Genomic DNA, 15,360 nt, shown 5'->3' with positions numbered 1-15,360 from the left:
AGTTAAATTTACCATTAATCTCATCTCTGTTACATCTCATTGTTTTTGTCATTTCTTCAATTTTACTTAAAGTATATATTCTGTACTCATTATCTGCCCATCCCAACCAACAGGTCCTGTAATTCATCTCAATTTTACAACGATTAGTCTTTCTGAACATCCACTTTGGCAGCCTACATTGTAGGTCAGTTTGCTCTTTCAGGTGAATACAGATGGAAATGTTATCGCTGGAGTGCGGATCACCGACCATTTCTCCACTGAGCGATATCAGCGAGCGCATGAAAGCATTTTTTTGGAAATTTCGGAAATTTGCGATACGTTCCTATGGGAACAAACTGCTGAGGTCATCGGTCCCTAGGCTTACAAGCTACTTAATCTAACTTAAACTAACTTACGCTAAGGACAACACACACACCCATGCCGGAGGGAGGACTCGGACCTCCGACAGATGGTGCCGCGCTAACCGTGGCAAGGCCCCCGAGACCATGCGGCTAAGAGCATTTTGTGACGTCTGTGGCAGAGAATGCTTCAGAAGAGATGAGGTTCCCGAAATCCTCACAACATATTACGTGTATTAAAATCTCCTCAAAGAGTGAACTGTTGGGGTAACTGCAGAAGAAGATCACTGAAATCCTAAGGAACTGTGTAGTCATTATTTGGGGGGACGGGGGATCTAACGCGCCTAGTGCCGCCCTGTAAGGCGCAGGGACTGTTGTAGCAACTGCCTGCAATTTACTGTTGAGTAGGAGAAGCAAGGAGCTGTATTCGTAATTGACGACTAGGTCGTGTGAATACTCATACGTCGACTCGACACTATCGTTTGATGGTCTGATGGGTTTGTACATACCCCTTTATGTTTTTTGTTTGTTCATGTGTCTTTTCTCTTTCAGTGCCAATTATAGTCGAGATATACATTTCGGAATATTGCTGGCTATATTTTGTTGCTGCCTTGCTTGAGGCCTGGCTGCTTATTGGTGCTCTCAGAACTTTCAAAGATTGGTCTTCTTGTTACTGCTATGGAAACAGTAGTTGCTTAGCTACTACTCTTACAGGAGCATGTACTCGTGCTATCGTCGTTCGTGTGAGTTTGTGTGGACATGTCTACCTTCCTTAACCAATGAGATAATTGATGTCATGAACGTGGCTGGTTACATGGACTTGTATTACTTTTGTACCCCAGCAAAGGATAAGCGCTTGGTTATTTTAACCTCTTTATTCTTCTTTTCCTTCTGGTTCACGCTGTGTTTGGCCATAGCGTCGACATTTAAAACAGCGCAGTGCGTTTGGGACCCCGGGCCGTACATTCAGTCGGAGGGATGTGTCCAGCATTGGAGAATGAAAGGTCATAATAAATGAGTCAGACTTTGAAACTCGCCACCGATGCACATCAGTTACTCCATCAAATAATTCGATGAGTGACTCTGGAGTATCTGTAATCATAACATCACGGCATGAGACAATACTTCTGAATTAAGGCATGGGTGGGCAACTGTACGAATATATTCTGGCCCACGGAAGAAATTCGTGGAGAGATAGCGAAGTGCTCTCATTTTCACAAATTTCCGTCGACACTCGGCTAGCCTCGATCTTGTAGCAAATGATGCTTACTCTGTGCATGCACAATGCATTTAGGCGGCCGCTGGATTTGAACCACAAAGAGAAACACTTTTTAGTCTGAATGCGAAGTTACTGCCCATTGCTAATGCGCATGCGGAGAATGGGGCTAGCAGCTCAGCACTTTGAATCGGTGCTGGGATAATTATTTTCGCCTGTGGATCAGCGTTGACAACACATACGTTGCTTAATACGTCCTGCCTGAGTCTGTGATACACACTGATAAATCGCAAACGTTGTTATTAGGTGAGAATGGCACGAAAATTACTCACTACATGCGAAACGTTACGTTCTAAACAACATCAGCAGAGGCCATAACTTGGTGAATAAAACAGTTAACAGTCAACGGTTCATGCATAACGTTTTGTTAATATCGTGTGCCTACACAGAGTTTGTGTTGTGTCTAGACAAGACAGCCTAGACACAATGAGAGGAAGCCGAAAGGCACGCGCTACGCTCACGCAGATGGGCGTGAGGTCTGAAACAGGATACGTAATGAATGCTATAAAGAAAAGTACGTAGCTTCTCGAATACTTAACTTTAATCCATCCTTTTGGTACATCGCTCTTGATGAGACAAGTGAGACTCTTTAGATACATGCAATGTTACTAATGGCGCCTTGCTAGGTCGTAGCCATTGACTTAGCTGAAGGCTATTCTAACTATCTGCTCGGCAAAGGAGCGAGGCTTCGTCAGTGTATTCGCTAGCAAAGTCGTCCGTACAACTGGGGCGAGTGCTATCCCGTCTCTCGAGACCTGCCTTGTGGTGGCGCTCGGTCTGCGATCACACAGTGGCGACACGCGGGTCCGACATGTACTAATGGACCGCGGCCGATTTAAAGCTACCACCTAGCAAGTGTGGTGTCTAGCGGTGACACCACAGTTTGTTCGCAAAATGTCCAGCAGTCAGAAGAGAAAAGTAGATGCTGAATATCGACAATTCCAGGCAAAACGGACTGACAAGGCGAAATTCACTAGAGTCATTAAACAATATTGGTGAAAAAGCAAAACAATGGAAAACATATTTCTGTCTGTTTTTACCCAATTCGCTTTTAAGTGGTAAAACACACCCCATAAGTTAATTTGGCATGATAGGTTTGGAGAGAATATCTTCGAAACGATGATATGTAGAAAAATGTTCCTGATATGAAAGTTGATATGTAATTAACATTCTAAAAAACTGTATAATTGAATAGTGTAATAATATGAAATTTTGTAATAATATGATATTTTGCAAAATATTCCACCAGAGTTAATTCTGAAAAGTGAAAAATTTTGTTACAATAGAAATTAAAGTAGCTTTCGAGCTACATATCTCCATATATAAAAAAACTGGTTTCTGAAATACCGTTTTTGGAAAACATGCTGTATACAATCTGCTGTCAGAGTATTTTCAACAAGCCTAGTTCAAATATCTAAACCTTCATTATTGGTCTAGCTTTTAATTTTACTTAATTTGTTTTGTGTCTTAAATATTTTGTTTTGCACTTTACATCTATATTTTTTTTAATAGTTTACCATTCACATGCATGTATTTTGTTAATTGAAAATAATAAGTAAATTATTATTATGATGAAAGGCCATTCGCAATAATGATAATCTGTAAATAAATCTCAAAACATAAATTTTTTTTTACACTATACACATAAAATCAATGAAATTTCTTCACATCATATACACAGCAGAGAATACAAAAGGAAACAAAATGAAGTTGCATTTCAAATTGTCAAGAATGACCTTCTAAATACCCTGATTTGTGTCAGGCATATTACATGTACACTGGTAAGACCTGGCCAGACAGAACCGATTATATTCTAGTGACTGCAGCATATCTGTATTATTCCTCAAGTGGAGATTCACATCAAAATCATTCAATGCAAATAGATTTGCTAAGCTCTCACAGAGTTCTTCCAACGCTGAAGGCCATGTCAGTTCCTGTGCCATTGAGTCCTTTGGGATGATCAGATGGCCAAGTTTTGTCCTCAGGTATGATGGTCAAAATTATTTTTTCACATTGACCTCCCACCTTTCCATAGTTTTAATAGAAACTAATGGTGAGTTTCGACTGGGAATTCGGCGATCACTTTTTGAAGCCCCAAATGTCGTTGTGAGAGCATCAATCTTGGTAAACAAACGTCTGATCAGGTCAAAGGATGTTTGAAACATGTTTTCTTTCCCATTGAGTGAGAGGAATCTGTATTATTGTTAAATTCTTAGAGCTGTGAATGTGGAAGAACCATATAGAGCATCGTACCTGAGGTCAATAAAATTGATCTAATGATCGCAAGGGGCTCAGTGGCACAGGTACAGTCATGAGATGTGTACAGCTTTCAATGTTGGATGACGTTTGTGAAAAAATTTTCAAATCTAGATTTTTTGAATGATTTTGATATCAGTCTTTACTTGAGAAACATATAATCAAGCTGCAATCATTAGTACATAATCAATTCTTTTCGCCAAGCCTTACCAGTGTTCTGAAATATGCCTAATACAAATCCGGATATTTTGAAGATCATTAGCAACAATTTGAAATCCTGCTGAATTTAGTTTTTTTTGTTTTGTCTGTCATGTATCTTATGCTTAGAAATTTCATTAACTTTTTGTGTATGGTTTAAGTAAACGTTATTTTTAATCATTTATTTATAGTTTATTATTGTTGTAATGATTTTGCATCATGATAATGAGACATTTACAATTTTTAATTAAAACAGTATGCATACGCAAAACGGTAAATCAATAAACAAAAAATGCGTGTCAAACGTAAAAAAAATCAAAACACAGAATAAATTGAGTAAATTAAATAACATCATCGTTCCTCTACGCTCTGTCAAGCAGCATGAACTTCGTTTCCAATTCCCAAATAACTAGATAAATAATGAATGTTTAGATATTTTAAATAGATATGTTGAAAATACTCTGACAGCACGTTGTGTACAGTTAATTTTGCAAAAATGGTATTTCAGCTTTATTACACATGGATGAAAGTAGCTCGCAAGCTTCTTTAATATGTATTGTAACAAAAGTTTATATTTTTGAGAATTAATTAAAGCTGGTGCGATATTTCGCAAAAATTCAAATTAATACAAGATTCAGTTATATAGTTTTCAAGAACGTTAACTTTTATACGACAAACTTCTTTTATATATTGTCGTGTCCTCCAAACCTAATATGCCGAATTAGCTCTTGGGGTGTGTTTTACTCGTTAAAAGTAAAATTGTGCACAAACAAAAAATATTTGTTGCATTTTATTGCTTTCTCTACACACCTGCTGAGTTTAATGAAGATCTCGTTTATTGACGCTTGCGTATATTCACTTCCGAGGATTACTTCTTCATCATGAACAAAAGTAAACCTGTTTACTTGTTGTGTAGTGAGGCACAATCTGTTGTGAAGAAATATAACAAGAGAAGGCATTTTTGTACGAAACACATTGCTCAACAGCAGCTTACAGGCAATAACGAAAATACAATTTAAAGTACTCTTCTTCTTTTTTCGCCCTCGTCCCGCGTCAACACGAGGCTGGCATTGTTACGAACTAATGTGGCGTCGTTAATTATAATCCCGGAAGTAGCGCACTTATTCATACGGCGATCCAGGTGTGTATAAAACTAAAATATTTGTTTCCAATTTGGAATCTCAAGTCGGTGGAGTTTGTTCTGATGGAACACCTTTGATGGTCGGCGCCATTCGTTTTGGGGCGTTACCCTGTAAGCATCAACATCACGTGCACTACAGTTCTGACTTTAGGCGCTAGATGCGCTGCTGTCGCATCACATAACGGGGCGACCCACGAGCTTAAGTAAGTATGTGACTCACGCACGTGGGTCGGCCGAGCGTGCGTCACACGACTTTTGTCACTTCAGTGTATTCTGTAACAGTTCTTTCTATGTATGTTCCAAGTTTTGTCGAGCAATTTTAGTTGACATCGTCCTTAAGTTTTGCACACCAGTGTAGCACGGTGGTTACTGAGCCCACATGTGTGCAGGACTAATTACAATGGTCTAATCGCCAGCTGTTCAGCTTCGTATAAGAGTGAGATATATAGGTAATCATTTAGTATGCACTAGTTTTCCAACGTGACTCCCTTTGTTCAAATCGTGCTAAAATTTCTCACTCGGGAGATTTATGTTAATTCAGGTGCAGATTCAGTAGGATTTTTCGGAATGCAAATATGTTCCAGGATGCTGGGTGATTGGCCCAACACTTACACCTTCACCAAAGCAGTCGCCGAGGATCTAATACGCACACATGCTGCTGGACTACCTGCCTCAGTCATCAGGCCTTCCATTGGTAAGTTCAATATATATTTGTTCTCGAGGTATAGGATTACCTTAATCCCTAAGCAGACAAGTTTCGTAACTTTAGACACGGTTCAGATGTATTCCTCAGCATACATGTAGGGCAATCAAACTCTTTCTAATGCAGCAGATGATACAAATGTTAATCTTATGTACTGCAAATGAAATACCTGAACCAACGGGTTCATTGCCGTGAGTAAGTATTTTCTTCTAACACGTTGAGGTGTAGCTTTTTGGTGTCTTGTGCAAAATTTCTAAATTTTCCTGCATATGGCCTGATTCGTGTTTATCGGTGTTGAGACGACTACTGAGGGCAATGTTGTTCTGATCATATGTGTGCTCTCAAAATTGAACTGCAAGGTTCCAAATACTTAACCTTGGCAGTTTATTTTATGAACATTCGCATTAGAAGAAAACGAAATCTTCATTAACTGTGAAAGTTAACGACAACTCCCGCTTAAAGAAAGAAAATTATTTCAGAATGGACTGGTCACTTTGAAATTGTACAAGGCTTGATAGCGCAGCAGCAGGGCGAGTGGGTCGATCTGACCACAGGACGTTGCCCGCCTGTCTTCCACCGTGTGTGCGCGAGTTGCGGGCAGCGGCACACACGGCCGCGTTTGCAGCGTCCAACTCCACAACTAAACACGAGAGCCGAGACACGTCGACGAGACCGTAGCCGACAACTCTTTCTATGTGAACGAGTTAATGCCCGTGCTGTTTATTTTAATGACAAGGGCATTACTTACACACTCAACTCACGAATAGAAAAATAAATTGTAATACAGCAATATTAACAACAAATGCTGAAGGGGAGGGAGGAGGGGGAAAGTTACGTTGATACTAAACCATCGTGCAGTTTACTACTCCACATTTAAGTAATAATAATAATAATAAGGACTCCGTCTTCAGGCCACGAGTAGCCTACCGGGACCATCCGATCGCCGTGTCATCCTCAGAGGAGGATGCGGATAGGAGGGGCGTGGGGTCAGCAGAGCGCTTGTTATGATGGTATTCTTGACCGAAGCCGCTACTATTCGGACGAGTAGCTCCTCAGTTGGCTGAGTGCACCCCGAAAAATGGCAACTGCACATGGCGGTGGGATGGTCACCCATCCCAGTGACGGCCACGCCCAACAGCGCATAATTTCAGTGGTCTCACGGGAACCGGTGTATCCACTCCGGCAAGGCCTTTGCCACATTTGATTTAAGGGAAGACATAATTAGTACATAATGCAATAGCGCATTACGATTGTTAGATCTCCAATGGTATTGAAAAAGTACGCGAAGGTGACAAAAGTCGTGGGATACCTCTCAATATCGTGCCAGACCTCCTTTTGCCCGGTCTAGTACAGCAACTCGACGTGGTAAGGACTCAACAAGTCGTTGGAAGTCCCCTGCAGGAATACTAAGCCAATATGCTTTTACAGCCGTCTATATTTGCGAAAGTGTGGTCGGTGCATGATTTCGTGCACAAACTGACCTATCGGTCATATACCATAAATGTTCGATGAGATTTTAGTCGGGCGATCTGAGTGTCCAAACAATTCGCTCGAACTGCCCAGACTGTTCTTTAAATCAACTGGGAATAACTGGGACCCGATGACATAGCGCACCATTGTTTGGGTACATGTAGTTGGAAATGGGAAATTTGAGGCAAGGTCTTATGGAACCAAACTGCTGATGTCATCGGTCCCTAAGCTTACACTCTACTTAACCTAACTTAAAATAACTTACGCTAAGGACGACACACACAGCTATGCCCGAGGGATAGCCGCGCTGGCCGTGGCAAGGCACCCCTTAGACCGCGCCGCGAACATGCAGTCCATGAATGACCAGACGTATCAATATCCAGTCAACGATCAGTTCAATGAGGCGAGAGAACCTGGTCTTTTTCCTGCATGCACAGCCTGCACCATTACGGAGCCACCACCAGCTTGCATAGTGCTGTGTTGACAACTTCGATCCATGGCTCTGTTGGGTCTGCGCCATATTCAAACCCTACTATGAGCTCTTACCTGCCGAAATTGGGACTCATCTGACCAGACCACGGTTTCCAACTCGTCTAGGGCCCAACCGAAAGGTTATGGGTCCTGCTCGGTGGCTCATTAACGCTAAATTTCGCTGTACTGTGCTACTGGGAAACTTCGTAGTAAGTCTCACATTGATCTCCGCGGTTATTTCAAGCACACTTGCTTGTCTGTTAGCGCCAACAACTCTACACAAACACCGCTATCCTCGGTCATTAAGTGAAGGCCGTCGGCCACTTCGTTGTCCGTGGCGAGGGGGAGGGGGGCGGGGGGGGGAGGGTAGTGGTAATGCCTGAAATTTGGAGATCTCGCCACGCTCTGTTGATTCCCATCATGCGGTCATAATAACGTTGGAAAGCTTTTCACGTGATTCAACTAAGTAAGAGGTACGCCAGTCCACTGCTTTTTCGTACCTTGTGTACGCGATATTAACACCATATGTATATGGACATATCGCTGTACCATGACTTTCATCACCTCAGTCTATATGTTTGTGTCTACAGTCGCAGTTTATTTACTTTTTTCCTTGACACACCTAATTGAAAAGCAAGTGTGATGACCGAGGGGTAGGGGATGGGATGGTGTAAGGATGCCAGTTGTGTTCAAATGTTCAAATGTGTGTGAAATGTTATGGGACTTAATAGCTAAGGTCACCAGTCCCTAGGCTTACACACTACTTAACCTTAATTATCCTAAGCTCAAACACACACACCCATGCCCGAGGGAGGACTCGAACCTCCGCCGGGACCAGCCGCACAGTCTTTGAGTGCAGCGCCGTAGACCGCTCGGCTGATCCCGCGTGACGCTAATTGTGTATAAAAACCGGTAGCCAGTAGACAAAATAAATAAACTGCAACTGCAGACATAAATATACACTTTATTTCAGTGCTGTATTGCTTGCTGTTTCATTGACAATATGTTGGGAATATCTAATGGTATGTTACATACTTTAGTTTAGCTCGTTCGGATCTGGATTGGGACAACACAGTGAATTATAGTAACGAATATTAAATAGAGGTCAGTTAGGTTTACGGATTGGTAAAATATGTTTCATACAGACTCTCGGCGTTTGAGCATGGTTTTTTTCTGTCAAAGGTCCGTTCACGTATTTTTAACCGTGTTTCCTCTCTCTGTGTTTTCACTAAAATTGGACTCCGTAATAAGACAGCACCTGTAGACGACGGTGGATCGAGTTTCTTGCTTAGAAGTACAGAATTTTTTGGCATGCCAAGTCACCCAACAATCTTACAATGATTAAAGATACAAAATAAAACATCCATAGCTTAGTAATAACATTATATTCTGAAATAAAAAAGAATTAAATTACGACACTTACATTGAGGCTTGCATTATGGAGTAACGAGTGCCGACTGGTTGCGACTCGTAAATGTATTAATAGAATAATGTAGTATTAATGGCGGTGTGCTAAAATACGTCCGATCTGGACAAGACCTAGAAAACAGGAGATGCCTCTTATTCCGCCAATGATCTGACGATCAAAAATCTTCAAATGTTTCCAGGGGCTGCATACAATATTTATACAGCTGTGGACTATATCTATGGCTCATAGTATTGTTTTATTTCATTAATTATAATTATATTTTCTGTTAATGAAAAAAGTACAGCCTGTAAATGTGCGTTTAAAATACCATATTAAGTACAAAACATCCTGTTTTATACCCTACTGGAATCGTAAATTTTACGAGAGTTTCGTAATATAAGGTTCAGCTTTGCCTCGTACAATTTTAGTCATACGTTGAATTGTTTTCAATAACACAATTGTCCACTTGGTTTTTGTAGAATACTTTTAACGAAATGATCATAAGTGGTATTTTGAAATGATTGTAGACGGTACGTTCAATTTCAGTGTGACAGCTCCAGTACATGATTTTTATGCAAAACGCTATGAAATGCTGTATCTTGATGTGTAGACGTTAATTTGATTTTCAGTTCAAAAGTCCGATTGTATTTGACGCCACCTAACGACCACTGTCTGTTATTTCAAGTAGGTTGCCACAGTATATGGCACCAGTCTGTGGCACAAGTGTGCATGTGAAACTGACGGGAGACTGTGTATTAGAGATTTTAATTGTGGAATGTCTCCATTTCGTTTCCGTTAAAGAATGTTACTTCTTTTTTCTTCTGTTTATCTGACAGATTCTGATAATGGCTGTGCCCGAACAGCGTTCATGCGCATATTTTCTAAAAGAAATAAAGTATTAAGAGCGATAAAGACAGGGAACTACACTGACGAGCCAAAGAAACTGGTACACATGCCTAATATCGTGTAGGGCCCCAGCGACTAATGTCTGAAGTAGTGCTGGAAGGAACTGACACAATAAATCCTGCAAGGATGTCCATAAATTCATAAGAGTACGAGGGGGCGGAAATCTCTTCTGAACAGCACGTTGGAAGGCATTACGGATATGCTCAGTAATGTTCATGTCTGGGAAGTTTGGTGGCCAGCGGAAGTGTTAAAATTCAGAAGAATGTTCCTGGAGCCACTCTGCAGCAATTCTCAAGTGTGGGGTGTCTCATTGTTCTGCTGGAATTGCCCAAGTCCGTCGGAATGCCCAATGGACATGAATTGATGCAAGTGATGCTTAAGTACGTGTCACCTGGCAGATTCACATCTAGACGTATCAGGCATCCCATATCAATGCAACTGTACTCTCCCCACGGCATTACAGAGCCTCCACCAACGTGAACAGTCCCCTGCTGACATGCAGAGTCCATTGATTCATGAGGTTGTCTCCTTATCCGTATAGTTCATCTGCTCGATACAATTTGAAACGAGACTCGTTCGACCAGGCAACATGTTCTTAGTCATCAACAGTCCTCTGTCGCTGTTGACGGGCCCAGGCGACGCGTAAAACTTTTTGTCGTGCAGTTATCAAGAGTACAGGAGTGGGCCTTCGGCTTCGAAAGTCCATATCGATGATGTTTCATTGAATGGCCCGCAAGCTGACGCTTGTTGATGGCCCAGCCTTTAAACCTGCATAAATTTGCGGAAGGTTTGCATATCTGTTTCTTTGAATGATTCTCATCATTCATCGCTGGTGCCATTCTTGCAGCGACGTCGGAGATTTGATGTTTTGCCGGGTTCCCGATATGCTCGTCCTCACCGGCCGGTGTGGCCGTGCGGTTCTAGGCGCTACAGTCTGGAACCGAGCAGGTTTGAATCCTGCCTCGGGCATGGATGTGTGTGATGTCCTTAGGTTAGTTAGGTTTAATTAGTTCTAGGTTCTAGGCGACTGATGACCTCAGAAGTTAAGTCGCATAGTGCTCAGAGCCATTTGAACCCATCGCTCGCGCGGCGACTGAAACGCCACGTTCGAACACAAATCTTGATAACCTGGCACTGTAGCAGCAGTAACCGATATAACAACTGCGCAAGACACTCGTCTTATATATGCGTTGCTGCCCGCAGCGTCGTAATCTGCCTGTTTACGTTTCTCCGTATTTGAATAGGCATGCTTAAACCAGTTTCTTTGGCACTTCATTGTGTGTTAACACTTAGTTTTCGTTACATCCAGCGTCAAAGACCGTCCATCACGATCACTCAACACGCACTTAAGTCCGAGTTGTGACTCTGCGGATGGTATTTTTCCGCCTTCCCTTTGTGCGTTATAAATCTTTGATAGGGTGCCTCTTCAATCACCAGGCAGTTCGGCTACCCTGGTTCGAAGCACCCACCATAGAAACACAAACAATGTGCCCAAGTTCGAATTCACTTGGCTCTGACATAATGTACTCATAACCACTCGGAATAATATTCTAGCCACGGCTGACACTTGCAAACATTGAGGACACTGCACAGGTGCCGTTCGTGGGCAAATACAGCAGCGCAACTTGTAGGCTTGGGTGGAATCTGCATTTACAGTATGTTCAAGCGTGTATTTCTCGTATTGTCTCCATATTTCAGTCCAACCCGTTTTTGCATGGGTACATAGGCTATCGTCAAGACGTTCGCAGAATAAGTACACTGATGTGACGAAAGTGATGGGGCAGCGGTATGCACATATACAGGTGGCGGTAGCGTCGCGCGCACAACGTATAAAAGGGCGGTGTGTTGGCGGAGCTGCCACTTGTGCTCAGGTGGCTCATGTGAAAAGGTTTACAACGTGAATGTGGCCGCACGACGGGGATTAACAGACTTCGACTGCGGAATGGTTGCTTGAGGTAGAGCCACTGGCCATTTCATTTCGTAAATTTAATATCCGCAATCCACAGTGTCAAGAAGGTGCCGAGAATACCAAATTTGAGGCATTACACCTCACCTCATGGACAAAACATTGGCCGACGGCCTTGACATAAGAGCAGAGAGCGGTGGCGTTTGCGTAGAGTTGTCAGTTCTCACAGACAAGTAACACTGCGTGAAATAACCGCAGAGATGAATGTGGGATTACGGCGAATATACTAATTAGGAAAGTGCGGCGAAATTTGGCGTTAATGGGCTATGGCAGCAGGCGATTGACGTGCTCGTGTCCATATCGGTTGCACCCCAGACGACTAAAAAACCGTGACCTCATCAGAAGAGTACGATTTCAACTCGTAAGAGGTTACGGTAGGGTGCGAGTGTGATGCAGACCCCACGAAGCCATGGTCTTAGGTTGTCAACAAGAAGCTGGCGGTGACTCCATATTGGTGTTGGCTGCGTTTACACGGAATGGACTGGGTCCTGTAGTCCAACTAAACTGATCATTGAGCGGAAATGGTTGTGTTCGGCTACTTGGAGACAATATGCAGCCAAACAACGATGAACGTTCTGCACAATTCGAGTGAGTCGTCTGACCATCCACATTGCCCGACATGAATCCCATCGAGCATTTATGAGACATAACCGAGAGGTCAGTTCGTGCACAAAATCCGGCACCGGAAACATTTTCGCAATTATGGACGGCTATAGAGGCAGTGTGGCTCACTATTTCTGAGGGGGCTTCCGATGACCTGTTAAGTCCATGTCAGGTTGCTGCAATACGTACTTAAGTTGTATTCCATGACTTTTATCACCTCAGTGTAGGATCACAATCTAACCAAAGGTTTAGTGGCTTTCACCAAAAGTCGGAAACATCATAAAGAACATGAATTTCACTCGCTGCAATCGCCAGGACGACGAGTACTCAGACACACCCGTCCATTTCCGTGTCCGACACCACTCGTATCACTCAGTCCCAGGTGGAACACATAACGCAGCAAGTATGATACGAAGAGCGCCACAGTCGATGGAACGCTGGCACAAGTGGCGCCAGTACGATCACTCACGCGCCTCCATGCAAACCCCGGTGAAATCTACAAAATAGTATTATTGTACGACAAATCAGAAAGAAAAAACTAGATCTTCCGCCCATCATGACCCTCCCTTTTCCTGAAGCCAATGACTGTCGTAACTGCTGTCAGGAAGGCCTCCCAGTGGTTGTTTTAAAGGATTGCCCCGTATTCTTACACGAGATGCTGTACTTCAAAGCTATAAAATTGAGCACTAGGAATAGACCTCCAGAAATATGGACCGTTTTACTTTTGTCGATGATCAATAAGTGGTGTACGTTGTCTTGTCCACTGACGTACAATTCTCAGACACAGAACATATGATATTCAACAACATTTCACAGAATATCGTCTTGAGGTTCTGCTGCCATCCGAAAAAAATTAATGATTACACTAAGGTGACAAAAGTCGTGGGTACCTACTAATATCGTGTAGGATCCCATTTGCCCGGCACTATGCAGAAACTACATGTGACATCGACTTAAGAAATCGTTGGAAGTCCCATGCAGAAGTAATTAACCATGTTGCCTCTATAGCGGTTTATAATTCATTTTCCGGTGCTGGATTTTGTACACGATCTGACCTCTCGATTGGGGCCCGTAAATGTCCGATTGGATTCTTGTCAGGCGAACTGGGTGGTCATATCATCGCTGACATGGTACATTGTCATTCATAAAAATTCCATCGTTGTTTGGGAACATAAAATCCATGAAAGTAGGTGGGCAAGGCAGGTGCCACCCTTAAGTACCGTTATCCAAGATGGCGGTCGTGACGTCAGTTGATGATGCAAGTGCGTGACGTCACGTGACGTCATCTTATGACGCTATTTACGTCATTCAATATGGCTATCGTGACGTCAGCTGATGACGCGAGAACCGTTACCCAAGATGGCGGGAAACCGCCACGCCCCCCTGGCAGGAAGTTTCAATTTTGGAACGAAGATAGGACAATTGGGCTACCTTTACTAGCTTAAGAAAATGGCGGGAAAGAAAGGGTACTTGGGATATCCCAACTAACCTAAGACAACGGCGGGAAAGTAAGGGCAGTTGGGCTACCTCCAGTAGTCTAAGTCACATCAACACAAGCTCTTCCTAGGAACTGGTGGGAATAGGACTCAGCTTGTGCTGGGCATTTTATTTAAACAATTAGAAGCAGTAATGCTATCAAGTGTGTTCGTCATGGGCTAGTGTTATCCTCTTGGAAAATTGGCGGGAATTCCGAATTTTGCTCTAAGAGCTTACTTGTGGAGCTGAGGGAAAGAGTATGGTGCTGCCCCCACTAGAGGCTGCTCATAATGCCATTCAGTTCGAATATAGGTTGTTTAAATTTGTATACATTTGTTTAAATTTATTATCTACCTACAGCATTAGCTCAGTGTTACTACAAGAGGTTAAGTTATCAGTTCTTGTTGAGCTGTCAGTGTTCAGTTCGCGAGATGATGGTGCCAGATTGGGGGGGGGGGTTAATAGCTGTATTACAAGCACTCATTCAGCCAAGGAGTGCATCCACAGCTCACTGCATGAAGAATTGAAGCGAGCATTAATGATTGAACATATCAAGTAGAAGAATACGGTTCCACAAATAAATGCTTTGCATTAAAGATGCATTACACAATGCATGGAAACATCTACTCTGCTGGAATTGTCTGTCATTTCTAGAACCTACGTATTAGCTTCCATCATACAAGAGACAGCTACCCCCAGTCTACCAGACCAAAGAACTGACCTAGTTCACGAGTTCACCGCTACAGGGCGCCTCGATAGGTCACATTATAGTGCAGTTCAGTCCATAGGAGCATGATTGCGTCATGTGTTTTTCTCAGCTGCTAGTCTCCCCCAGCCTCCTCATCTCCCTGGAGGGGAAAACTGCCACGAAATGGAGTCAGCCTGTTCTGGGCTGCTGGAGAGAGAAACGAATGTACTCTACTTATTTCTTTAACAATTTATTTAGAGACGGATGCCACCTGGTGTATTTACTACGCTGACAGATAACACTCACAAAAATTGTTCAAATGGCTCTGAGCACTATGGGACTTAACTTCTGAGGTCATCAGTCCCCTAGAACTTAGAACTACTTAAGCCTAACTAACCTAAGGACATCACACACATCCTTGCCCGAGGCAGGATTCGAACCTGCGACCGTAGCAGCAGCG

At 42.8% G+C, this 15,360-nt stretch overlaps 1 protein-coding gene across 1 annotated transcript in view; it reads left to right on the top strand.

Moving 5' to 3' along the window:
• LOC126455447 (fatty acyl-CoA reductase 1-like) overlaps nucleotides 1-15,360 on the top strand; it is a 232,787-nt gene that overhangs the window by 67,553 nt on the left and 149,874 nt on the right. The window contains exon 5 of the mRNA XM_050091198.1: nucleotides 5,794-5,903. Within this exon, the coding sequence (XP_049947155.1) occupies nucleotides 5,794-5,903 (110 nt within the window). The remainder of the gene's footprint in view (nucleotides 1-5,793; nucleotides 5,904-15,360) is intronic.

The sequence above is a fragment of the Schistocerca serialis genome, chromosome 2, assembly GCF_023864345.2.
Source record: "Schistocerca serialis cubense isolate TAMUIC-IGC-003099 chromosome 2, iqSchSeri2.2, whole genome shotgun sequence".
NCBI classification, from domain to species: Eukaryota; Metazoa; Arthropoda; class Insecta; order Orthoptera; family Acrididae; genus Schistocerca; species Schistocerca serialis.
The sequence above is the reverse complement of the archived record's forward strand: the minus strand, read 5'-3'. Positions and strand labels throughout refer to the sequence as shown.